The sequence below is a fragment of the Cuculus canorus genome, chromosome 8 (assembly GCF_017976375.1).
Source record: "Cuculus canorus isolate bCucCan1 chromosome 8, bCucCan1.pri, whole genome shotgun sequence".
NCBI classification, from domain to species: Eukaryota; Metazoa; Chordata; class Aves; order Cuculiformes; family Cuculidae; genus Cuculus; species Cuculus canorus.
The window spans coordinates 29,380,961-29,407,439 of NC_071408.1; the positions used below are offsets into that span (position 1 = coordinate 29,380,961).

Here is a 26,479-nt window from a genome sequence, read left to right on the forward strand (position 1 = left end):
AAGCCACTGAGATGCTCCTGCGTGATCCTCGTCCACGACTTTTTATCAGCCCTGGGCGTGTGAAACCCTCTCCTCCCCCCGTGTCCCCGGCGCGGTGCCCCGGGCACAGCCCTGCCGCTCCCGCGGTGCCCCCAGCCAGGCTCAGCCCCTCGCCGCCCCCTCTCGGAGCCTCCTCCCCTCAGGCACCCCCTAAACTTTTCCTTCCTTCCTCCCCGCTTCGGGGAAAAGCGCTCCGGCTCCCTCCGTGCAGCGGGGACGGGGAGGCGGGCAGCCTGCCTTCCTCCTCCTCCTTCTTCTCCTCCTCCTCCTCCTCCTCCCCGCCCGCATTGCACCGCTCCGGTGAGGATGAGCGCCGGCGAGGCCAAGGAGTACCTGACCCGCAGGGAGATCCCGCAGCTTTTCGAGGTAAGGGAGAAGCTTTTTTTCGCCCCGCCGGGACGCTCCGCGCCGGGACCCGCCGGGATGAAGGTGGCTGCAAGGACGGAGCAGCCCGGAGGATGCTGCGGCGCTGCGGGGATGCGGAAAGACGGGTCCGGGAGCGGCTGCCGATGCTCACCTGGCCCCGGGCTCCGCGGGTGCGCAGGCACCTGTCCTTCTCCGCCCTGGGAAGGGAGCGAACCCGCGTGTCCGCAGGGCAGAGCATCCCGCAAGGCAGAGCATCCCGCAGAGCTCAGAGCATCCCGCACGGGGAAAGCATCCCGAAGGGCTCAGAGCATCCCGCATCCCGCAAGGCTCAGAGCATCCCGCATGGGGAGAGCATCCCGCAAGGCGCAGGGCAGAGCATCTTGCACAGGGAGAGCATCCCGCAGGGCACAGAGCATCCTGCATCATCCCGCAGGGCAGAGCATCCCGCAGGGCACAGGGCATCCCGCAGGGCGCAGTGCATCCCGCATCATTCCGTAGGGTACAGAGCAGGGCATCCCGCAGGGCGCTGGCTCCCGGGTTTCCTCTGGGTTCCCATCGGTCTGGGAGAAGGAAAAAGCCTCAACTGTTCAGTGAAGGCTTGTTTAGCTTCCCACAAGTTACCTGCTGCTGACGGATAGCAATGACTTCTCTGGGAAATGTGGATTATATTCTTTTTTCCTGCCTTCTCTGTAAACCACACACACTCACAGACCTGTGTTTGTGTTGTCCTTGGTCTGTTCTGAAGCGAGGCGTTTTTTTAATGTATTTGACAATTACAGGACACAGCCTGTGCTAATATTTCATTAACACGTTTAGGATGGGGGCGGCTTAACAAGAGATGGAAAGAAAACTGTTTTTCTGTAGAGGCTCAAAGCTCAAGCTAGGAATCTTTAAAAAATTGGGTATATCTTCTGCAAAAATATATGGCCAGTTGCTGCGATTGATTAAGGAGCGCAATAAGGGCACGGATGCATGTAAATTATATCCTATTTTACAGATACAAATGTGTGTAAATAACAATTATTACATAAACTGTACATAAATAACTGAGCAAATCCTGAACTGGAGCTATTTATGTTTGTTACTAATCTCAACTGTGACCCTCAAATTTATTTGCACAAAAATTAGGAAAAGTGTGAAGGAAAAGAAATCACCCTTGACAGATGTTTATTGTTAAGAGAAGGTTGGATGCAGTTGTCTTGTGGAGAGGTGAGATGGTGGCTTATGTATCACTTTGTCAAGGAAAATCAATTCCCATGCGTCAGAGGAGGGCCTCGCATTCCTTCTTCCATGCTCCCCGTGATGCCCACGGGTACGATGAGTGCAGAATTATTACTGCAGGCAGGGGGTTTCCAATGCTTGGGAGTTTCTGGTCGATTGAATCTGGAACTTTGGTTCTGTTTTTTTTTTTTTACAACATGATGTTTGAGTATTTCTTGTGATTTTTAAAAAAAATCTTTTTTTTTTTCATTATTTTTTGAAGTATGGGCTCAAGAATATGGATGAGATACCTGTGGGTGCGTTGATCTTTAAGGAAAAGATAGATTCTGGTAATTTAAAAGGCTACACAGAAGACACAACTTTGGGGGCTACCTAGCTTGTTCATTGCTGTGTCTATTTACCAGGGGTAGTTTTAGTGAAGGGGACTTGTATTACTATTTTCAATTTTTATTACAGTGCAAGCAGACAAATATAAAGACATAGCCACAAGCTTCCTGTTCTGAATCTTTTTTTGTGACACCAGCAAACCAAAATCATACAATTTTCACAGGCCTTGCTCTCACGCATTGGCTTGAAATGGAGAGTCTGACTATACAAGGAATACAGGGTTTCTCTGTGTAAAGTAAAATTCAAAGTAAAAGTGCTTGTTTTTCCTGGCATCTGTCATTGCAGCCTGTATTTCTGATCTTACATTGCAGAGCCTGTTGAATGGATTAATGTGTTACAAACCCGATGACCCAATTGAATATTTAGAAAGCTGTTTGCAGAAAGTGAAAGAGCTCGGAGGGTTAGAAAAAGTGAAATGGGACACTTTTGTCAGCCCGGAAAAGAAGACCCTGCCTCCACTCAATGGAGGACAATCCAGGAGGTCTTTTTTCAGGAATGGTAATGTATTAAGTATAAAAATAATTGTATTTCTTGTGCTTTGAGTGGTGTAACATCTACTACAGAATTTTTTATACTTACTTGTATTTGCAGATCGTGCCTCATTCAGATTTTTCTTAGGCAAAGGATTCAAAGACTGCGTTTCCTTGCATTTTGGCATTTTTTTCTCCACCGTAAGGGTTGCTGTGTAGGAGAGGAAATTGTGATCATTTTGTAGCCTAATGATGAATGTTTGCTGTATAAATGTTTAACACATTAATGGAAAGATTTATTGCATTTTACCTAAAATGTTTGCAAAGATAGGGGCAAAGTTGACTCAGTCAGTGCACTTGGTTTATATTTTGACTTGATCCTTATGAATGTCGCACATAACAACTTCAATTCTGTTACACTAGCTTGTTTTCCTAGTTTGTATTGGAGCTATGTGCTAATTTACTAAAGACAATGTAAATGATAAACAGAAAAAGGTGTGTCTCATAAAACCTTAGCAATTGTCATACCAATACCTGTAATTATTTTATTTGTATTGTTAACAGAGAGTAATTAGCTCATCATTCAGTTGCCATAGTTATTTTTCCTTGCCAGTCCGCCTTTCATTAAAATAATTATCAAGAATACTATCTCTGTCTCTGCATACAATATGTATCACCAAAGGAGTTCTGCTTAATAGTAGAGGTTATCTGCGCAATACAGCACTTTTCTTCTCAGAGGCCGCTGCTGAACTCTGGGTTCTATGGGTAGATTCTCACAGAAAAGCAACATGCTTGTAAGAAATACCAAAGAAAACTGCCTCCTAGTGGTTCCAATTTTAAATCAGCTAAATAGAGGCAAGGGATATTTAATACAGTAACAGCAAACGTGTTGTCAAATGAGGAGATATTTATACTTTGTTTATTTAATACACGTATTGAAATCTGTGTAAATTTTGAGGTTTCTGTGTATTTCCACCGTTCCCAGTTGATCTTACTATCTTACAGTGATGCCTGATAATTCTAACTTCCCGTACCGACGGTATGACCGGCTCCCTCCAATCCAACAGTTTTCGATCGAAAGCGACACCGACCTCTCTGAAACAGCTGAGCTAATTGAGGAGTACGATGTGTTTGATCCTGCCAGACCTCGACCAAAAATTATCCTTGTCATAGGTATGAAGGCAAAGTCGTTTTGACAAGATTTTATCTCTTTTATTTCGCCTTTTTATTTGTACTGCAAATACACTGAATGCCTATACGTATTTAAATACAAGTTTTCCATCTGCCGTAGCAAGTGGTGCTTCCCAATTAAAGTGTGTTAGAAAGGGAGCTTGTTAGCACTTAGGATCTAGCATCCCAACTGCAAGTGTCGTAGGGGTTACAGTGAGCACCTGTAGTCGCGTTCTGTAGACTGGATGCGTATTTGCAGCCGGAGAAATCACGGTTTGCTTATGGAGTGCATTTGCCAGTTTGATTTAATCTAAAACGAATCCAACTCAAGCATCTCAAAACAGCTTCATCATGTGAACCAAAGTGCTCTTCCGAAGCGTGCTCCAGATCTGAACTAAAACACTATTGTATGTGTACTCCGAGCTGCTTGCAAAAAAGGGTATTTTAAAATAGTGGATAAGCCAGCTCAAAAAGGTGGTAGGAGACTGTTGTCATCTATATTTAGAACCTCGAAAACTGATATGTTCAGCTACCATGACACGGTCTCTAGTCCATTACATTAATATATTGATCCCTAGATCTTTTTGGCCAATGAATCCTGTGCCATCTTCAGGGAGAGTGAGTGATCTGTTGGCATTAGTTAATTGTGTTCTCTCCTCAAGTTCTCTCTCATGTGCAGTTTAGTGTTCTTGCTAAGCAACTCGTCCTTTCCAGCCTCAGACAAGCATACCGTGTAAGAAATTTTTATAGTTTAAGTCTAAACATTTTATTCAGTTTCTGAATTTATGTTCTTTGAATTAGCTTCCTTGTTACCTGAGATAGTTGTCTTTCAAAGTTTTAGTACCAGGCCTGATTCTCTGATTTTCTGGATTATTTAGATAGTTACAGCACAGGTGTCAGGTGATGGAAAATCACAATTTTTTGTCCATAAAGCCTTAATTGCATTAAAGAGAGATATTACTTGTGTGACAGAGAATAGTATGTAGTATAGTAAAAGAGAATAGAAATGTCTTTGCTATATTATAGAGTGGGATCTCTAAGAACAGCAAATCCTACTGGCTCTGCATCCAGCAGTTCTTGGATATGTGATATTAGAATACAGTGACAATAGGAAACCAGGCATTTTTCTAGATGTTTGTGGTGTGCCAAAAGAATTGCTCAGGCATTTGAATTTTCTTAATATTTTGTTTCAGATTTACAAAACTCAACCTGCAGATCTCTCCATGCACCATTGAATTAAAAAGCTTGCGTTAGATGGAGAAATAACAGATGCCTTTCTTTCATCCTTGTTAATTAACTAGCCTTCCCGTTCATAAAGGAGAAAAACTGGCTCCTTTTCAGTGACCACAGAAGGCTCTTAATGCATTGAAATTCATGTAGCTTTCCTGCAATGGAGCGATGAATGAAGGTTTGGTCGTGGTGAAATAAGGAGTCCAACTTTCACCCCTGAGACCAAGTACAGTGATATTTGAAGTGAAATCCCTGAGTGACAGCATATAGCGAACACACCATGGATTTCTCAGAGCTTTTATTGTCCCCCATTTATATTTGGAACACTGTAAACATTCTACAAAGTCTATTTCAGGCTCATTTTCCGACTGATTTTCTCTTAATATGTGTGTGATCTGATAGAAACACAATACTGCGTGTGGCTTAGCAGCTATTTTCCAATTCTGTACTGTATCAAGAAGATTTCTCCCAAATTCAACTTTCTATTGAGAAAGCACATAAAAATACACACCGGGAAGAATGAAAAGAATAACTAATATACCAAATGAAAGGTGGTGCTGGTATCTTTCATTGTTGGGGGCTGAAACGAAGACAAGTAAAGTACCTGTCTGCTGCTTCGCATATTAGGTGAACTTTTGTTTAATAATGTATTAGCCCACAATCTATTTAATGCTTTCACAAAGATTTTTACAGCTGCTTTGCTTTATGAAATCTATCATCCTTCTAGTGAACCACGTAGCTCCAGGGCAAAAAAGAACTTGCTTATCAAGGTGGGAGGGGTTGCTTTTTTTCTGTGTTTACAGAAAAGTCTCCTGGTGAAATGCAAAGCTACAAAGCTGCAAAGGGAGTATGCGACCGGGTTTTAGAAAAATCAGCTGGAACCATCCAGGATGGCACATATCTGAATCACTGGAAAATTTAGTTTCTAAGGCATTACAACACTCAGAAACTAGGTTGTGTTTAAAAATGTGCTTCCTAACATATTTTGATGAACACAATTCTGCTATTGCAACAGCCTGAATACAAAGATCTTAAATAATTTCCTGGTGTCGTTAGCCCCTTAGTTCAGTAAGCTTTTAAACTGCACTTGATTCAAAAATATTAGTTAATATTAAAAGAATACATTTTCCTTTTATAGTTAAAGTTTAGAGGATAGATCGAAGATAGTGGTGTCGGCAGTCCGCTAGCCTGTTGGTTTGTTACATCCAGCTCACAGCTAGATTTTAAAATCCTAAGTATTTTCAGAAATCTTAGGATTATATCAATTTCATTTGAATTTTCAACAATATAAGCAAAATTGAATTTTTCAACTTCCATTGACAAAACTAGATTAAAGCAGCTGTTTTAGTAAAACATTTTGGGCATACAAATCTTCACTTGAACCCAGTTAGCAAACATAATTTTAGATGCAACTAATGTCCCCTAGTCTAGGCATCTTCTGAGAAATATGTAAAATAATCACACTTTTATTGAGTAATGTTTTAATCTTTTTAATCTGAATTGTAAAGGCCAGGTGGAGAGGTACCGTCACAGCGTCAGGGAAACAGAGAGCTCCTAGTGATGACTGGTGACGCCAAAATCTCTCTGACATGTAACAGTGGGGCACAGGTTTGAACCTGGTTACACAGTGTCATAACCATATGAATAAATATTGTAAAGCTTATCTTGCTGTCAACTTTATATTAGTTATATCAATACCTAAAAGCTATTTATGGGAATAATGCAAATAATAGAAGAGTTATATGATTACTAACAAGAAGCTCATTGTGCTCATATTTACCTTCATTGCATTGCTGTGTTTTTTAAAGTCAAAAGAAAAAGTATATTATAGTTTTAATAAATATGAAATCTTTATCTGTTGAAATAAAATTCAATGTTCTCACACACAATTCCCCTAAATATAGCTACTGAGTATTGGGAATTAATATAGAAACATTTGTTTTGGTTTTGCTTTGTTATGCTGTTGAGTAACATACACTTTTCTATATACAAACATTTATTTTTATCCCCCCAAATCCCTATTTTTACGTACTGGATTCCAGTTTCTTTCGTCTTTACATCATACTGTGTCCTTTTAGTTCAGACAGACACAGTCTGATATTTTTTACATGCCTTCTGGTTTCTGCTGTCCAACTGACCTCAATTCAGCATCCCCTGCTATGTAATGTTGCTATTTTCTGTGAGTTTGATGCCTGTTCTGCCTGTGCTCTACTGAAGGGTCTCTTTAGTCTTCAAGTTGTCCAGCAAGCTGAATCTAATAAATTACTTCTCTATCAGGTTCTTCAAGCACCAATGCCAGAAGTAGGTGTGGTTCAATAGAAGTCCTTGTACCAAATCACTATGGAAACATCTCAGCTGATTATTTAATATTTTTCTGTATTTTAAAATTAGAAAACCTCAGAAACTCATGCAAACATATTTAGAAGCAGATTTTATTAATTCCTTTCCATTGATTTCATTGGCTTATTTAACCAAGTATGATTCTTTCTGACATGAGTATGCTCGAGACTATCTGGCTCTATCTTTGCATTCACAGAGTTCAAGTTCATTTGTCTCTACCTCAAAACAAGAAAAAATCCTTTCCAGGAACAGCTTTAGGATGAGGTCAAGCCTAAAAGAACATATTTATTTTACTTTACAAGTAGATTTGTATTCCTTTTTTTAACTTCATTTTACAAACTGTTACGTTTATGATCTGGTAGATGAGACCCATTTCTCATGGCTGGTAACAAGTCATGCAACTGTAAGCTTTGCTCTAATAATGACTGGAAAACTGGTGTCGATAGAAAAGATTTCAGATGTCATCGGGTACTTCAGATAAAAGATTAATTTAATGTTTCACTTATAATTGCCAATAGGTGGCCCAGGAAGTGGTAAAGGAACGCAGAGTTTGAAAATAGCAGAACGTTACGGATTTAACTACATATCGGTGGGTGAATTGTTAAGGAAGAAGATCCACAGCACAAGCAGCAATCGAAAATGGAGCTTAATTGCCAAAATCATTACTACTGGAGAACTGGCCCCTCAGGTACAGTGTATCCTGTGTTAATGTTTACTTTCAAAGGATTTTTGTGTGCTGTATTCACCATCAAGAGAACCTCCTTTACAATATTAAATAAATAACTTCTCTTCTCTGTGAAAGGAAACAACTATAACTGAGATAAAGCAGAGATTGATGCAAATCCCCGATGAAGAGGGGATAGTGATTGATGGATTTCCCAGAGATGTGGCCCAGGCAATCTCTTTTGAGGACCAAGTAAGAAATTGTTTCTGTTCTTTAAATAACTTGCATAGCTCTACAACAGTTAAGCTTCTGGAAATCATCAGTGAGATTCTAAGAAAGGCTAAACGTTATTTCTAACTGAGTATTGCTCTTTAAAGCTTTGCAAGTACAAAATTACAGGTTGACAAAAGGTTTTTCTTTTGGTTTATGTTATATTCCATTCTGTCTGAAGACAGAATATTCGGTAAAAAGACAATGCGATAATATAACCAATAATCCAAGCCTCTTGTCTCTGGTGAGAATCCTCTCAAGATGAAGAAGAAAAGAACATAAAATCTAACAATTAACATTTTTTTGTACCCTAGTGATTTAGAAAGGGGGAAGACATTATATTTCTGTATATATTAGTTCAATTTAATCTACATAAAGAGAAACCTATTTAAATCAATGCATATATTCACAAGGCTTTTAATCTCATGTTCATTACAGTGCATTGCAAAGACTGGAATAAAACAAGGGTTAAAACTGCCCGTGTTTTGCAAACCAGAAATTATGCTCTTATTTTAGAAATCTAGATCATTTTGGTTATTCTAAGGTTTAGACAGCTATAACCGTGTTCCTGTCTTCTATTCACGTGTTGTTTTCATGCATGTATTTTAAACTAATCTAAAAATACTTTTATTTGAGTGGAAAAACAAACAGCTTATGTCATTTTCTGATCAGGCGCTGTTCACATAACAGTTACGGTCACAAGTAAAGGTTGCAGTTTCAGTGCTGAATTTTTAGAGCACCCTTCATGCAGAGCATTTCAAAGTCCTTCACAATTGCTGGTGTACTAGCATTTCTGTACTCTGAATTCTAAGAGGCATTGCCAAGACAGAAGTAACAAAAGAAGGCAGTTAATGAGGCATTTCATTAGTGTGCTTTTATAAGGTATTATTCTGGGCAAAATTTAGAAGATTGAATAGAGGAAATTAAAGGAAACAGACAAAATAGTTATTACTGCCAATGAGTGCCAGCTGTATCTCCTTATAATTAATAAAAGAGAAGTGTGACTATTTTATAAATGAAATGACAGAAATTTAGGCTTAATGGTCATTTCCTTACCTCGTTTTTTTTGTCCAGTATATCGTGTGATAGTGTGGCTTAAGTGCATTTCTTGGTGCTGTAATTTTGTGCTGATGTTGTGTTCGATGAAAGAGTTGAGGGAAGTGTGAAACCGGGAGAACTGACAGGAGGTAAATTAAGTGCTTCGAATTATCCAGGGGTCAGATTCTCCCTCTACAGAGAAAAAACAGTTAAACCTCACTCGAGCACCTATCATAAGGTACATTAGTAATACTGCCAAGAAGCGGAGTCCAGGAGGTAGCAGAAAAGGCTCAGGCAATACCGTGCTGCAGAAGCTCTGTTTTATATATGTTTGAACCCTCCCTTTGCACCATTCTAATATACTTTTGTAGGATTTCCTCATTGAACTTGAAATATTCCCCTCTGCCAACCTGACTAGCTCTTGTTGATTAGAGAAAACTGCATGAAGAAAACTGATAGGATGACAGATGACAGAAATCTTAACTGTAACTCCTTTCTACTGTGTGTTGTTGCTTTAAGGATGTTGTAGATTGGCCTTTCTTAAAAAAAAAAAAAAAGAAAGAAAGAAAAGAGAGGGTGGATTTAGTCATTTTAGACCTGACTATGTTCTCAGAGAGTTCCTTCACTTCCAATTTAGTGAGATTTGCTAAATCATACTCCTCAAGGCCTGATTTTGTCTGAAAGACAGGTGACTATCCGAGTGTCTAAAAAAATCCCAGAGCACTTCATATTGGGGCCCCTTGCAATCTTAGCTGTTCTAAAATAAATATGGGAAAAGAAAGAAGGAATCACACAGCTTTTATTGAGGCAGAGGAAAGAAAAGTTGGTCTGTTTAGGCTCCCTCCTTTTCCACCTTTCTTTGTGGCTGACCTCTTATATGAGCATATCTAAGGCCATGGAAATAAATGTACAAAGGATATACGTATTTCAACATACAACATCTGTTTAATCCAGTGGGATATGTTCAGTGCTTTATCCTGGATTTATATTCTAAAGAAGTAAAATACGCTTGTTGTTTATGTAAAATTCTCTGTTTAGTAAGCATAATGCGTAAGTAGAAAGGTCTTGTGGTAAGGAAAGGAGACTACCAGCGGACGTGACACACATCTTCCTTCACAGGATGAGGATGACAGTAATCCATGGCACGTCAGTCGATTTTCATTAAGTGTACTAACATTCTTAAAGCACTCAGAGATCCCTCGGTGGGAAGTGCAATTGAGTTGTGGAGAATTCAGTAATTAACTGTTGTGATAATTTGTGTAGGTCTGCAATTAAAGAGTGTTTTCCACAGCTTAGAAATGTTACAGCTTTCTTGCCAGCAGTATGTAGAGGAACAGAAGAGAGTTGTTCTCGCTAACAAAAAGTGACAAGATGGGAGATCATTAGTTGAAATTTCAGCGAAGAAAGTTTTGATAGAATAGTAAGACACATCATAACTAGAAGATCTATTAAGCAATGGAACATCCTTCTGAAGAAAATGGAGAAACCCCACAAAACGCAAATAGAGAAATCACATTATTCTGTAGTACAAACACTGTATTCTTACAAATATATCCCCTGTAGAACACTGAGATCTGTTGATAAAAAGTTCTGAATAGGAACTAATTCTTATTGTTATCATTAATTTTGTCATGGGTGAATAGTTAATCTTACAGATGGTCCCTTTAAGACCATTACATGCTTATGTACTTGAAAACAGCAAAAAAGGTTTTATGATGCAATCACAACAGCTGAAAAAAATCACCAAATCACAGCACAGTCAGGGTTGGAAGGGACCTCTGGAGATCTTCCAGTCCAACACCCCTGCCAAAGCAGGGTCACCTACAGCTGGTTGCATGGGAATGCATCCAGGCAGAGTTTGAATATCTGCAGAGAAGGAGACTCCACACCCTCCTGGGCAGCCTGTTCCAGTGCTACAGCATCCTCACAGTAAAGAAGCTTTTCCTCATGCTGAGGTGGAACTTCCTGTGCTCTGGTTTGTATCTGTTGCCCCTTGTCCTGTTGCTGAGCACCACTGCCTAGTCTTTATTCATCATAAGAAATCTGTCTTGTTTTCTTACCCATATGTTGTTCTTCTTTGTGAGGCATGATGCAGTGGGATCAAGAAAGTATCTGGATCTGATGTCATATAAGAAGCCAAAGCTTGGACTAGATATGAGCTTGCCAGTGAAAAGTGGACCAGGAGAGAGCCCATACGGTTTTTAGTCTATGCCGCATTATCACTCCTTTCTCCCCAGTACATGTTCTGGACTGCAGACAATGAACAACTGACAGGCGCAGGATAAAGGGTGTAAAATCTGTCTTGCTCCCAAACACTAACACTATACCTCTCTGAACACTGTTTACTGAACCTTTTTATGTATGTTATTTCATGGCTTTCACCAGTAAGGACTGTGCTGAGTAAAGATAAACTAGTTTATATTGCAAATAGTTCACCATATTAGTGCTAGAAAAGGAAAAGGTCAGCTAAGGTGACTGGTGTCCCTTGCAAGCACATGTGAAATCTAACCGTGTTGTGCTTGCAGACACCTTTAATGTAACAAATCATTTATGTTAAAATGATCTCTTCAGTTTTATGTCTCGCATAGCTTTCACTGAGACTTGGCACTGTGTGAAGTTTCATAATCTCTTCATTTTGTGAAACAATCAAATGGATGTCTGAACTCTGGTTACAATACCTGCCCTGCATAGTGTTCTAATATAGAAATACACAGTGATAATGAATTCTTGTTGAACTTCCCTTGCTTTTGGTACTACCAGCACATTTTTATCCCTTTGAGTAATACAGAAGCTGAACTTTTCTCTGGGAAAAAAAAAGTGCTATTTTTAGTAAACGAGTCAAAGCAAACCAACTTATGTTAACATTCCCAAACATAGGTATAGCTAAAACATGATGATTTCTTCCTTATTATGTTGCCAGACTCATCTGTGGACAGTAAGTTCTCAACATGTTGCTAGGCAGAATTGTATTAAAACGCATTGCATCTCAATGACTAAAGTGGCTCACAAAAAGAAACTTATCATTGGCAGCACTCATGGTATTTCTTTTTCTGCTCAAATCTAGAAACCAAAAGCAACAAACACTGCTTCCAAGCAATAACGTCAGTCTGGAATGAGTGGACTAAAAAGCACTATATACACCTGAGGAATTTTACATTGGAATAAAAGCATTTTTACCTCTCTTTTATTGAGTTTTGTTAATATCGCTGTTCCCATCACCCACATATCTTGAGCAGGGAAGAAGTCGTTAAGGTGGCAGCAGTGATGTGCTCAGATTTCCTGCCAACCAGTATCAAGTCGGCCATTCTGGTCACTTCTTTATAGTGGCTTCATTTCTTAATGGTCAGCAGCTCACTGCAGACTCACTGCAACCTGGGAGAATTCATGGCCACGAGCACTGCAATTTTTGCTGTGTTTCAGTTTTCTTTGAATTTCTTACCAGAATTGAAACAAAGCCTCTATTTTTCTCTATGAAAACTGAATACACGATGTATACCTTCTTCCATTGCAAGTCTTGCATTATTGCCCAATCCTGAATCTGGCGTTTCTTAATTCAGGAAAGCAGAGTCGATACTACCAAGGTTTTTGATGGGGGTACTTTTAATAAAGCCCTGGGTCATGTGGCTATGAGAATCTCAGCAGTCACTTTAATACAAAGTTTCAGTCAGTCATAGTTGGGGAGAAAAAAATGAAAACATGAATGTTAATGTTTTAAAAGTAAATAGAACTTCCAGTTTATATATTTGTAATAAATATATGTTAATTTCTGGATTTTGATCATTTTTAAATCTTTCTGCTTAGCAGAGCAGACTTCATACTGAATTTATTTGTCTTTCAGTTGGAGCCTAGGCATAAAGCAATCTTAAACCAGAAAAGGCTAAAGTATCCATTATCTCTGCTGAGTGCAAATAAGAGAAGTGTTTAGATTCCAAGCACACATTTGAAAATGCCAAGGAGAAAATGGTTTATTTACCATTAACCTGTCAGCTTGAAATTCTGCAAGTCACCTACAGTACCAGCATGCTCAAGCATGCTAAATATCTTCCTCTCCAGTATCGCTGTAATGAAATGCCTCTGACTGGTGTATTGAACTCAAATGACTTGCGAAGAAGAAACTGCAGTTCCACTTTCTGTGTAATCTCTCACATGGCAATAAGTTTTTATCCTTCCCAAGAGAAACAATTTCTCACTTCAGTATTTTCCAGTTATTTCAGTTACGGCTCCGGTTTGGCGGGTTTTTTTCCCCACTTTCAGTCATTCATGTGTAACTTTCCTTCTGATCTCAATAATTCCTTCATCAGCATTAACTCTGTTAGTTTCAATAGAGCATGAACAGATGAAGTTTGCTTAAAATATATTAATTATAATTTTTGTTAGTTGTGAAATGAATTGTGGAACAGGTATTAGAATTAATGAATATGCATTAATGAATATTATTTAATTCCTTGATTAAAGTAAAAGACTATTTTTGTAGAAATTACCTTAAAAATATTTTTGTATTGTATGGCCTGGGTGACAAGGCTTGGTTTGAAGAGTTAAAATATTAATGTAAATAATTAACAGAGGCAGTAAATTTTACCTGATTCTTTGTTTAAAATTCCCTTAAAATATTCACATATGTGCTACGCCTACAAAGAATTACCAATTCATCTTGGCTGTGATTTGAGTTAGTTTTTTAACTCCCAAATAGATTCCTCATGAAAATTATTATGAGAATTAATTGTGTTAAAGTAGAAGGAACTATGTAGATGGCACAATATGGGACACTGGGAAAAACTGACTTGTCCTCTCACAGCCTCAGAGTCTAAGAACAGCAGTCCTGTTCCTCCAAGTCTGATACATAAACCTCCCAGAAGAAATGATGCCTACAGCCCCCTCAAAAGTTTGACAAAGTTGTTTGTGGCCAGTTGGCCCATGGCAGTCTGACTGTTAAGCTCATGCTCTGCAAAGAGCAATCAGAAAAGCTTGAGCAGGAAGCCTGTGGAATGGCCTTATCATTGTCTGTCTTCTCCCCTGGCAGCTAAAGCACTTTCCTGGGAAAGACAAGGAGTGGATTAGTTTTCTGAAAAGCTGGGTAGGAGAGCCTAGAGAACTCAGGTTTCCTGTTTTTCTCCGCATGAATTATTCCTTGGTTAGACCTTTCTTTGTACTGTTAGCATTAGTGTTTAGAGCTTGGGATTCCTATCTACTAGCTGTCCTACACAGGTAAAAACTTGGATCTGTTCTTCTTAAAGACACCTCTCTTTCTCAATCAGTTATTAAGGGGCCTAATAACGTAGGGGCAATTTGCTGGAAGCTGTTTCTTGGGCACTGTGCGTATGGTTCAAAACCAGTTGCCAGAACGAATTTTATCAGCAGGATTCATTCTTTGAGAACATGATTCATGATTTGGCTCTTCTAAAACAAGGAAAAAACATGCAAACAGTCTAGTAACCCAGTAGAGATGAAACTATAAAATGTAAATCGGTAATTACAAGGAAGAGCACCCATACAATGGACATAAACTAGCTTGCTAGTACCCCTCACCAATTAGAATAAAATGCACTGTTCAATTAAGGACAATTGTTCATGAGCTGTCAGTTAAGTTTTCTCAAGAGTATCTATAGAACATACCGGGAATTAAGAAACAGCATTTTTTTTTTCTTTTGCCTAATGAGGAATAATGAGAGAGAGTGTAATCATCTAATTTATAGCAAACAACCACACTACTCTCACTAACAAGAGGAGATGTAGAAAATACTGCCAGAGGGAACAGAGTATCTTTCCACTTATACTGATTTATGTTATTAACACCACCAACTTGCATGGAATCACTCTCAATTTGCTCCTTGTTCCAGCTTAGGAAGGAAATTAAGACCCAAAGAGAGTAGGATTTACTTAATAGTAAACGCTATTCTGAAAAATGAGGGGATGTACCCACCAGATTTATTCCGAGTTCATTCCATACAAGCTTTGTCTCATTTAAAATTCAGAAGATTGTGAATAAATCAGAAGCCTGTACCCACAGGCAAAGATTCTCCCTTCTGCTCAGTTCCAGTCAGTAAGTAGTCAAATTCGGTTCCCTGAGCCCCACAGTCCTTTCTCACATGAATTTCTAGACACAAATAAGACCCTCTGCCTTTAGCACAAGACAAACATGTTATGGGAAATCAGCACGAGGAAATCTATTTCTTCTACCTGTGCTGGTTCTGTACACCTTTACTACAAGCTGAGTCTCAGAATAAAACTTATTCCCTAGTCATAAAACTCAACAACAGTTGGTTCTGAGTTGAAAAAATGGGTTTGTTTTCAAATGAGTCTTAAAACCCCCTTTTCCTTTGTTAGAAAAAAAAAAAGCAATTGTACTCATATTTATGTAGGAAAACTAGGTGTGTTTCCAGAGAAGTAATCCCAGATGGCCATATGTTCACGCTAGCCTGTTCCATTCCAACTTGAAGTATTTATAAGCATGTCTTGCAGGCAGGTGCAGCTGAGGTAAGCAGAAGCAGAGTGGCGCATGAAAACAGGAGTGAAATATCAATAAGCATTTCAAGGGTTTACCCTGAAGGTTGTAAAGGCATGTAGGAGAAATACGCCGCTTGCTCTTAGGTCTGGATACCTGTGGATAGAGAAGAGATGCTACCTTTTCACGCGTCTAAAACCAAGCACAGTCTTGTGTTTATTATATGGTTTTCAGCTACTTTCTGATTATAGAGATGCACATTCTGCAAGTAAAAGATGAATTCAGAGAGGCATCACGTAATCAGAATCCGGTTTGTCTTCTTACCACAAGTATGCTTGAACTACTTTTTCTTTCCAGTTGAGAAAACCTTTTAGACGATGTTTCATTTGAAACGAGGCTTCTTGAGCTGAGAATTTTAAACCATTGTTTTTTAATTGACATTTTATTTCTGGGAGTGAAATTTATTTCAAATGACAAAAGCCAGAGTGTCAGAAAAGAAAGCTTTAGTTCCTGGGATTTTGATATTGTCTTTTGTGTTGCTGCTTTTAGTAATAAAAAAAAATAAGAACAACAGTACTCTGCTCCTGTAGAGAACTTTCCATTTTAAAAAGCATTAGGAAAGAAGTAAAATCTAATTAATTATTTTTTTCCACAGTAATTACTGTTTTGTATATGACTATTATCCTCATTTTACAATTAGAAAAAAAAATTAAGCCCAGGGCATGCTTTCCCATTTTCTTTAAAAGGAATTGCCTTCTGATGCTAGTGCAGTTTGTGGAAACTAAGCAGATGAGAACCTGCATAGCTGATGGCATTGTGGTGGCTTTCAGATCCTTCTCTTGCTGTGGGGCTGCACCTACTGAGCCACAGTTTGCTTAAAGGACTGAGATCAGCTGTAGAAAGCTACATTCTCCTGTTTGTGTGAAACAGAAGGAGATCTTCCATTTGTCTCCTTCCTCTTTCCTTTAGGGCTAATGATTTCATGAGACATCTATTTATTTTAAGTACTCTCTGTAAGGTTTGATGCTATATGTGAAGTTATGCAATATGCAAAAGTGAGGTCCTACACGTGAGGAGGTCTGATATGACTTCACAGATGCTAGATGGTAGATACTAGTCCTGAAGATGTCTAAGAAAGCTTTAAAAGTGAGGAGAAGGCCAGCTACAGCTTGGAGCATGTAAAGATTTCTTACCATCTTCACTATTATTAGGAACCACAGAAATGGAGATACTAAATAAAACGACTCACTTGCATAAAACTCCTTTTTTCCTGCACTTTACTAGACCCCTGATTTGCAATTCTGATTTCTGAGTTCCTGTGTAACTTACATTAGGAAGCTCCGGTCAGCTGGTATCCACGGTGGGACTTGAGATGTCCCTATGCTCATTCCACTGCAGTGTGCATCAGCCATTCCCTTTCATGAGACAGTCTTCCACAACATAAAGAGCTTTGAAATCTGTAGCGTTTTCTTCCAGAATCTGTGTCATAATTTGGATTTCTTTACTACTGTATGCTCTTTGAATACCCAACTTCCGATGCCTCATTATGCTTCTGTTACTAATGAAGTGATCTCAATTTAACAGAGCTACTTTTAATAATGTCCACATTGCATGAAAGCCTTAACACAGAAATGTACTTTCATAGTCTTTCATGTCAATAAGAATTGCGTTAAAGCTATTATGTGGTAATAAAATTAACTGTCATAATTAATACATTCTAGGAGAGGACAGAATAACCTGTCAATTATATATTTAAAATACTCAGAAATGGGGGGGAAAGTTACTCTTTTTATTGATATTGAGGTACATGAGTCCTGTAGTGCTGGATGGTCGACTGAATCACAGACTTCTTGAATTGCTCTTTCCACAGATCTGCACCCCAGATTTGGTGGTGTTTCTGGCGTGTTCCAGCCAAAGGCTGAAGGAAAGGTTACTGAAGCGAGCTGAACAGCAAGGGAGACCTGATGATAACCTGAAAGCCACTCAAAGACGACTAATGAATTTCAAGCAGAATGCCGTCCCATTGGTTAAATATTTCCAGGAAAAAGGGCTAATCATCACAGTAAGTCCTTCAGCATATACATCTGAAACCTTAAATTGCTGTTGTGGTTATACTTGGCTTCTTAGACCTTTTTCTTTAAGATAGGTTAGATGACTCAAATTATGGTTTAGGTATGTTTTTTCATGGTTACTGAAAGCAAATTTTCCATTTGCTTAGAGAATATTTTCTGCAAAATGCAGTAACGCAGTAACATGCGTGTAGATGACATGGTAAGCACCACATCAGTTCTTTGCTGCAGGCATGAATTGCTTTGCCAAGTAGTTGCAAACCCTTTGCTCATAAATTATTTGCATGAAAGAAGAGCTTGCTTTGAAACACTCGTTGCTATTTCAGTGCCAGCAGTTTCATCCCTAGCAAGCAGTCATGTACTTTTTGGATGGTTGTCTTGAGAGGAGAGGAAAGCAGAAAAAAATTACATTCTCACAGAAAGCAGTTAGATCAAAACGATACAGATTCTTCAAGGAATAAATATAGCTGGCTATTGACTGACTCCAGTAAGTAAAAAGTCCTTAGATTATCTTATCATCGTTTAAATCTGCCTTATTATGTGGTCCTCCACAAGCTTTAACGTTTCAGTTAAAAATTTCCATAAGAAAATAACAGTGTAAATAGGTACTGGATATCAGTAAGAATACTGATTTCTGCAGTATAAGAAAATAACAATGTAAATAAATACTGGATATCAGTAAGAATACTGATTTCTGCAGTATTTGGGGCAGGAGAAACTCTTTCTAAATGAAGGACATGCCAAAAGCTGCATTCATAAATGAAGGCAAAAGTGCCTTATGGAAGTGGGGCTAACAAGTACTGCTGAAGTATTTAAGTGCTTAATGATGACTAAGTCAATTGGCAGTTGACAAGAGTTGGATTATTGGCATGTTCTCAGTTATGGACTGTGTTTCATTGTAATGCCACACAGGCACGTGGTATATGAGAGCACAGATTGCCTATTTTGGTTTTTTTCATAGCCTAAATAACCTAGGTGGTTCACATTGGTGTGTTCTCCTCACAACAAACAGGACTACTTCTGTGTGCTGGTCAGATTCATGAAAGGCCAAATCATCCTTAGTTGCAAAGTCATCTAATGATGGTGGTAGCCTGAATAATGCACTTCAATATCTTTCTGAATTTCAGAATGAAAATTCCAGGAAATTGTTTTCTGCAGAGCTTATCTGTCCCGTTTGAGAATTTTTGTTTTTAACTTTGTTATGAAGGATGAGAGGACAGGTATTCTTGGAAGTTGTTCTTCATTATGGAGGAAACGTGTGTTTTGTGACATGTCTGTAGCCTTTACAAGTGCTCCTCTTATAGACAGTGTACTTAGCTCTTCAAGGAAAATGTGCCGTAGTAGATAAAGCATGTGGCAGACCTGGACAGAGTTCTTTTTCTGTGGGGAGACCTTGATTTCTATGTTTAGCTCTAGAGTTCTAAAGATAATTCAAATTGCAATGTTCATCTTAGACATCTCTCTCCTTTTTGAAAAAGCAGGTGTTTGTGAGGGCTGTGGAGATGCTAACATGGCATGTGAACATTATATTTCTGTCCACTGCAGGACAAGGAAAGAGCATACGCAGAAAATCATGTTTGGCAGCACATCAATTAAAAAAAAAAAAAAAGCCTTTACTATGAAAAAGATCTGTAATATTTGAATTTACTCCTTGACTATATGATTTCTACTCAAAGTGTGTTAATATCATTTCATAGAGATCTAGAAATTACTCTAGATTTACATCAGTGTAGAAATCAAGAGAATTAGACTTTGAAAGGTAGAATTATAGGACAGTTTGGGTTGGAAGGGACCATAAAGATCGTCCAGTTCCACCCCCCTGCCATGGGCAGGGACACCTCCCACTGGATCAGGCTGCCCAAAGCCCCATCCAACCTGGCCTTGAACACCTCCAGGGAGGAGGCAGCCACAGCTTCCCTGGGCAACCTGGGACAGGGCGTCACCACTCTCATGGTGAAGAAATTCTTCCTAATGTCTAGTCTAAAGGTAGATGCTATTACTCACATGTCATTAGCATTGCTACAGTGCAGTTGTGTTTCCCTTGTTGCAAAATCAGGATTCATTAGTACAGCCAAGCCTGGAGAGTTAGATACATGAGTAATTTCATGGTCAATGGATAAAATAATCCCTCTCTGTAGATGCTAAAGAATACATATGGCAGACCTCATTTCCATAGGATTTCATTGCATGCAGAGGGTACGTTTTGCAGTTGCCTATGGCAACCAAGTTGTTGGGAAATAAATGAGAAAAAGGGAGTAGATGGGAAGGGGGTAATAAAAAAGAGATTAAACGTGCATACTCCAGAGCATGTAAGCAACTGAAAATTTCTACTAAAGGGCACTTTTTTAAAACTATGTGACCTTGAAACAGAAGAAATGTCTGCTAACTCCATATAGGAAACTATATACTACTAAAGTGAGTTGTAAAGTTTGAAATACTGTTTTTTAAAAAATGGTTATTTTGTCAACCTTTGTTCCATTTCTTAGTGCCTAATTTGTAGATCAGCATTATCTATAGAGTTTTGACATTCTTCTGACAACATGGTTTCTTTCCATGTGTTCATTTTATTTGACAATTCATCTGTCCAGTGGGAAATCTAAGGATGTTTCTCTCAACTTCCTGTCATATTCCTTCAAAAGGCAGAGCATCCAAGAGCCATTGCAGTTTTCATCTCCACCTTTGCCTGGTGGAAACCCTATATCTTCAGCTTGCCTTTACTAGACTGTATTGGTATTATACACATGTAATACTAACACTTCTACAGACATTTGGTACACTTGTACGTGCTATTTCCCTACAGAAGGAGGAAGCAAGAAAGAAAATCTCATTCATCCTGCTGCTATAACACTGACCCTGGAAGGCACTGAAGTATTATGTGGATAAGAGCAGTGTAACAACTAGAACAGCATCAAATAGAATTACACTAGCCTAATTCTTAGAGGAGTGAATCCTCTAAGAGGAGAGGTATAATTTTAGAACCATAACTCAGATTTTAAGCATCCGCTTAAATATGCTGTCTTTCATCAATAAACAGGCCAAAAGATAAAAGAAAAACGCACTGAAATATAACTAAATATGATTAATGAGACGACATTCAATATACTTATAGTCTACTGTTAAACACTGTATGATCAAGAAAATAAAAATATAAATTACCTAGAATATTAATTTTCCTGCTCCAACAGTTATTTCATACTTTTTTAACATAATTTGGTTAAATGTACCTGCCCTAAGCTAACCTGCTTTCCTTTTGTACCTGATCCCTATGTAACTAATGTGCTTTAATGCTTTTTATATGGTTGCTCTCTAGCTTGCTCTGAAAAAATGCGTTGTGAGTTACAAATAATAAGAAAGATAATCCTTCTCCCTACCCCGACCCGTGGCACCCCAACCTCAACAAACTGTGTTTAAGGAGAAAATTGGTTTGTGTTAGCTGAAGTTCTAGTCCAGCACATCTTTGTTGTCTGGTGAGAACTTATTGTGAGAGGAGATTGCTATTAGTAGAGTTCCTTAAGAATCAGCTAGAAAATTGAACTGAAAACTCTGGTTTATTGTTTTGCTAATGCCAAAGCTCATTTTTCTTATAGATGTTATATTGATATTTCTCATCATTAGACCTAAAGCTATGAACTACCTGGCCGTTAAGAACTATGGGATAAAGCTCAGGAAAATCACGTCCACTGACTTTTGAATAAATTACTATGATCTAAAACTATTCTAACTAGGAAACTTTTTCATTTACATCCCATTGGATTTAACACATCCTGCTGCAGGGAAGCTTAAAGAACGCACCAATACAGCATGCTAGACCATAATGAACAAATTACTGTAGCACTTATATCATGAAGTCCCTAACTCTTAAGTCATAAACAGAATCTCCCACAAAAAGCAGTCTTCTTGCCTGCAAGAATTGTTTTTCTTTTTCTGATCAGCTCACTCGGTTAAGTTGTTCCCAGTCAAAGGGATGAGCAGTATTCTGGAGAGAAAGTGATGAGAATTCAAAGGGGGCCTACACAGTGAAAAATACCAAAGTTGTACTTTTATTACTGCTAATTCACTGAGGAAAACACAAGAAAAAATACGTCTACTTATCTCTGTAAAATGAAGCCATTGGTAGTGATCAGCCATATTCAGTAAAGTAAAAATGCTAACAATGCTATGGTTATTGCTGTTATGTTTTTACCAGATGAAAAATCTATTAAAGGTGAAGAGGACAAGATAATGTACGGATTTGTATCCCCAGATAATCTGTGTTTCAGAAACTAATTACTTGTATCAAACCAAAAGTAGTTGTAGGAAGAAAGTAGGAGAGCGGAGAAGTTGGGTGGTAAGGAAAAGGCAATTGAACTTCAAGATTCTGCCTTGTTTAGATGGATTTTAAATCTCTGCTATTCCCACTCCAGTGATATTCATTACTCAGGTATTGGTTATTTTGAAAAGGGTTTCTAAATCTCCACTTTATCTGGACTCTAATCTGGTGTAGATAGCGGAATGGTCATTGGAGAGGAGATTATTGGGTTACAAAAGTCTTTCAGTCACAGTTATTAAAGCTGTTCTTAGAGCGCTTAGCTGTTCTTTGTAGAGCATATCAGTTGGTCTAGACAGAAAAAAACATACAGAACTCATCGTTGTAGCAGTGCAAGTTTCTCTTCCAGGAGACAGGATTAGGCTCAGTCTGCCTTATTTATAATAATATGTTAGCCCAGTGCTTCAGTGCCAACCTTGGTACGCTAGTAAGACTTGAGAATTTAAGAAAAAAACAAGAAACACTGGTTTTAGCGAGACAAAAAATGCTAAGCATTAAAAGAAGGCTCAGGACCTTATTTAAACAGCCAGGATGGGACAGCATCCTGTAGCATAAAATGCTGATTTCACTGATATCTTCATTGTCTCATTTTTCCTTTTAGGGAATGTACCATGCCTACGCAAAACAAGGAAATGACATTCAGATTAGTCAGAGAAGTAAAGAGAACCCAGAAAAAGCAGCTGAAGCTGGAAACGGATTTTGAGCACAAATTTAGAAGTTATGTAGTTGCAGGTGGGGGAAATAGCTTCTATAGCTGTCTGCTCTCATTAGCATCAAACAAGCCTAATGGCTGTCAAGTGTCACAGAAAAATTCCCCATGGAATGGCATTATATAAATTTTTCTCTTGATTTGGTTAAAAAGGGGGTTTTGCTGTAGCTTTGCACACTATGTGAATGTTAGCTACAGGTTGTGACTTACCAATATGAAAATATCAGTTATAATCCATTTCTAAAGTTTCTGTGCTCTCATATAGCTGTCTAGCTTGAGGTTCTGGGATGGGCTTGCTATTTATTTGGTTGGTTGTTTAGCTGTAAATGCTAATTCCAAAAGACTTTCAATTACTCATTCCTTCTGTAATTCCAGGTCCCTCCCCAGAGAAATGTGAATCCTTCAGTACTTCCACTAACTCTCAAGGTCAATCCAGATCTTATCGATAGAAGTGTTATGCAAAGGCATGATCTGAACCTCCATCCCGCTTCCATATCTTGATGGCAGCCACTGCCAGGCACCTCTCCTAATCCAGAATCCAGCTCCAAGCGTCTTCTCCTCAGTAGAGGAATGTGCATCTGGCTTGGCAGAACACAGAATGACTAGCTGCCCCTGTTTTTATGGTGGTGATAGTTGCTTTAATCCATGCAATTTTGCATTAAATGATCCTCAAAAAGAAAATTTAAAAAATGCCACACCCCCTTCCCTGAAGTAACGCTGGGAATAGAGGCTGTTAGCCACCACCTCCCCCGCGTGCTCTCACTTCTGTGCTGCAGGCTCAGGATCTCATCCATGTGCCATCTGATGCCTTGGATCTTGCATTTTTGGCTGCAAAGTGATACACACTTGGCAGGAATAGTTTCACTCAGACCCAGCCTCTTCTGTATCAGAGCATAGCCTTTCTCCCCACGAGTCATAGACGTGGGTTTGAACTTGCTTTGCTTTGTAGAAGGTGTTGAACTGAGAGTTCCCATCGACTGGCCCAGTGCCACCAAGATATTTTCAAATGCCTCTCGGTTTAAAAATACAGCAGTCAGGAGTCTTGTAGGATGTTAGATGTGCTTTTAACATGACTACTATCACTGGCTGTTCAGGGTACTCGTGGTTTCTTGGGCATAACCAAGGAGGGGTGTGAAGAAGAAGGCAGATAGCTTTTAAATGTCAGCTGGAGGAAAACTTCTATGTTTTATCACAGAATCATAGAATCATTGAGGTTGAAAAGACCTCCAAGATCATCCAGTCCAACCATCAGCCTAACACCACTGTGCCTTCTAAACCATGTCCCAAAGTGCCACATCTACACGCTTTTTGAACACCTCTGGGAATGGTGACTCCATCACTTCCCTGGGCAGCTTGTTCCAATGCTTCACCACTCTTTTGGTAAAGAAATTTTTCCTAATATCCAATCTAAACCTCCCATGGCACAACTTAATGCCTTATCCACTCATCCTATCTCTTGTTACTTGGGAGAAGAAACATTTCAAATCAAACAAGGAATGTAGGCAGTTATTTGTGGGGCCAGAGGTTTTGTTTGAGATTCAGGAGTCTTCCTCTGTTTTGCTGCATGGTTCCTAAATCTTTAGCTTGCTCCGTGCTTATATAATCATGAAAAAAATTCTCTACAGGGAAAATGAGATGTGGGATGGGAAATAATTACTATCGCTGTTTCATTTTTTAGTGATTCAAAGAAATGAAAGGCAAGTTGAAGCCTAGAACAGGTAACCAGATCTTTGCAGACACAGAAAGTCAGCTAGCTGTCACTGCAAATTACGGGTCTCTGTGTCTCCTACATTTAAGAGCTCTTCTGCAGAAGAACTGGGATATGACAAAGAACATGGAACTATTCCCTGTGGAACTGCTGAACTAGAGAAAGTTTATGCATGCTCTCATCACTGTTAGATTTTACACAGTCTCTCAACACTATTTATGTGTTACTGCTTTGTTATATATTTCGAGCATACAAGAGAAGGTGTCTAAACGAAGTTTATGTAGAAATGCATCTAAACTGTTTGTAACTATATGGACATTTTATATAGAAAAGATAGATGAGTAATTTGTACATATGTGGAAGCATGTGGACCATATACATTTTCCAAGCTTCAAAATAATTTCCACCTCTCACTATATGATTTATGTCAACAAGTTAAGTATATCAGAAATACTTATGTCTGCCAGAGAAGGACCAGGCTTGGAAACTTGGCATCTGCGTATACGTGCAAGCATGCAGAGAAACCCTGAGCGGGGAAATTCTTTGCTGAGGTGAATAGCATTGGTGCAACACTATGTTCTTTTTTAACTTTGGAAGCAGGATGATTTAAATCAATTTTATTTTTTTTTTATGTTTGCCCTGCCCCTGTGCCCCCAATAGTCTGGATGAAGAAGTAGGCTTTGAAAAAAGCAATAAACTTTGACAAGCCTGGCTGTAGAATTATTGACTGCATGGGCCGAGCTGATTTAGGAACTCCAGAAAGAGAGAGGGAATGTGGTTTCTGACAGCCATACTCTCCCAGATTTATCAATTTCTGGCCCTGTGAAAGCTTATATATGTTTAAAATTAACAGAGGGATTTTTACAGATCTGAAGCCAAGGCTGAGATAAGTAATTAAGCCAAGTTATCGTGCAGAGAAATGAATTGTAAGACATATGCCCTACATATTCTTCAAGTTATTTTAAACAGTTCATCTTAAGGTAATTAAGCTATGTCCTTTGGGTGAATATTAGTTTCTAATTTCCTTTTTCAAGTTAAAGTGAGGCTTAAAGAAGATTAAGTTTTCTTATTTAGAGGAAACTTGTATTAAGAAACCAGCCTGGAAAAACTACCTCATCTCTGGGAAGTCCTTTTGTATTGAATCGAGAATACTTGGCATCCATAAGCAAACTTTCCTATCCTAAAACACACCTGATTTTCTGAACGTCCAGCAGAAGAACCAGAACTCTGTATATGTCAGAATACCACTTTCTTATCGAAAGTTCCTTTAGTGATTTCCAGCTCTGGATTCCACTGATGGATCTTTGGTGTGAAAAGTTCGCAGTCACTGACTTCCTGATTTTATGGCAAAACTATTTTGCTGCCACTTTAAGGAAAATATTTGGATATCAACTCATGCAAGTTGGTACATCAGCAGACACAGGATGGTCTTTCAGCTCTAAGTCTCACAATCGTATTAAATATTACTACATCAGATGGCTCATGGTCTACAATTCCAGTACTTAATGTCCTTTTTTTGCTTAATAAAACTAAAGAATATCTACCAAACAGCGCTTTGAAGAACTGTATGAAATACACTAGAATTAGGAAACACCGCTGTTGTGTTAACTCAGCACTCTACTGAAGTAATATATCCTTGCTTCTTAAATTCACTGATACTTACACATCAGGGAACCAATAATATGGCTATTTTGTTCCTTGTAACTGTGGTACATATTATAGTGTTAGCACAAACATCTGCTCAGCATTGCCTTGTATCACGTAGACATAACCTCGAATACTTGGCAGAGACTCTCTTGGGAATTGTCTGCAGTTTGTCTTTGCTATAACTAACCATGTTTCCTTTATCATCTTGCACAACTATCATCCTTCCTACTCCCAGGGTTAACATTTTCACCTTACCATCTGATACAGGACTGCAGCTTGTTTCATTAATGGCCAGTGAACATAACTATCTGTTCACTTTGTTGTCACCATATCACATTCTGCAATTCAGTACTCAATGAAATGGGAAAAGAATCTACACAAGACATGACTACAACACTGCAAT

At 38.8% G+C, this 26,479-nt stretch overlaps 1 protein-coding gene across 2 annotated transcripts in view; it reads left to right on the top strand.

The window, feature by feature from the left end:
* The first annotated feature begins 205 nt into the window (after nucleotides 1-205).
* AK5 (adenylate kinase 5) overlaps nucleotides 206-26,479 on the top strand; it is an 82,635-nt gene continuing 56,361 nt past the window's right edge. For both annotated transcript variants that reach the window (XR_008450921.1, XM_009558906.2), the window contains exons 1-6: nucleotides 206-405; nucleotides 2,325-2,511; nucleotides 3,489-3,656; nucleotides 7,742-7,911; nucleotides 8,026-8,139; nucleotides 17,508-17,699. Coding sequence is in view for 1 of the 2 variants with exons in the window: in XM_009558906.2 (XP_009557201.2) it covers nucleotides 346-405; nucleotides 2,325-2,511; nucleotides 3,489-3,656; nucleotides 7,742-7,911; nucleotides 8,026-8,139; nucleotides 17,508-17,699 (891 nt within the window). In the remaining variant the exon portion in view is untranslated. The remainder of the gene's footprint in view (nucleotides 406-2,324; nucleotides 2,512-3,488; nucleotides 3,657-7,741; nucleotides 7,912-8,025; nucleotides 8,140-17,507; nucleotides 17,700-26,479) is intronic.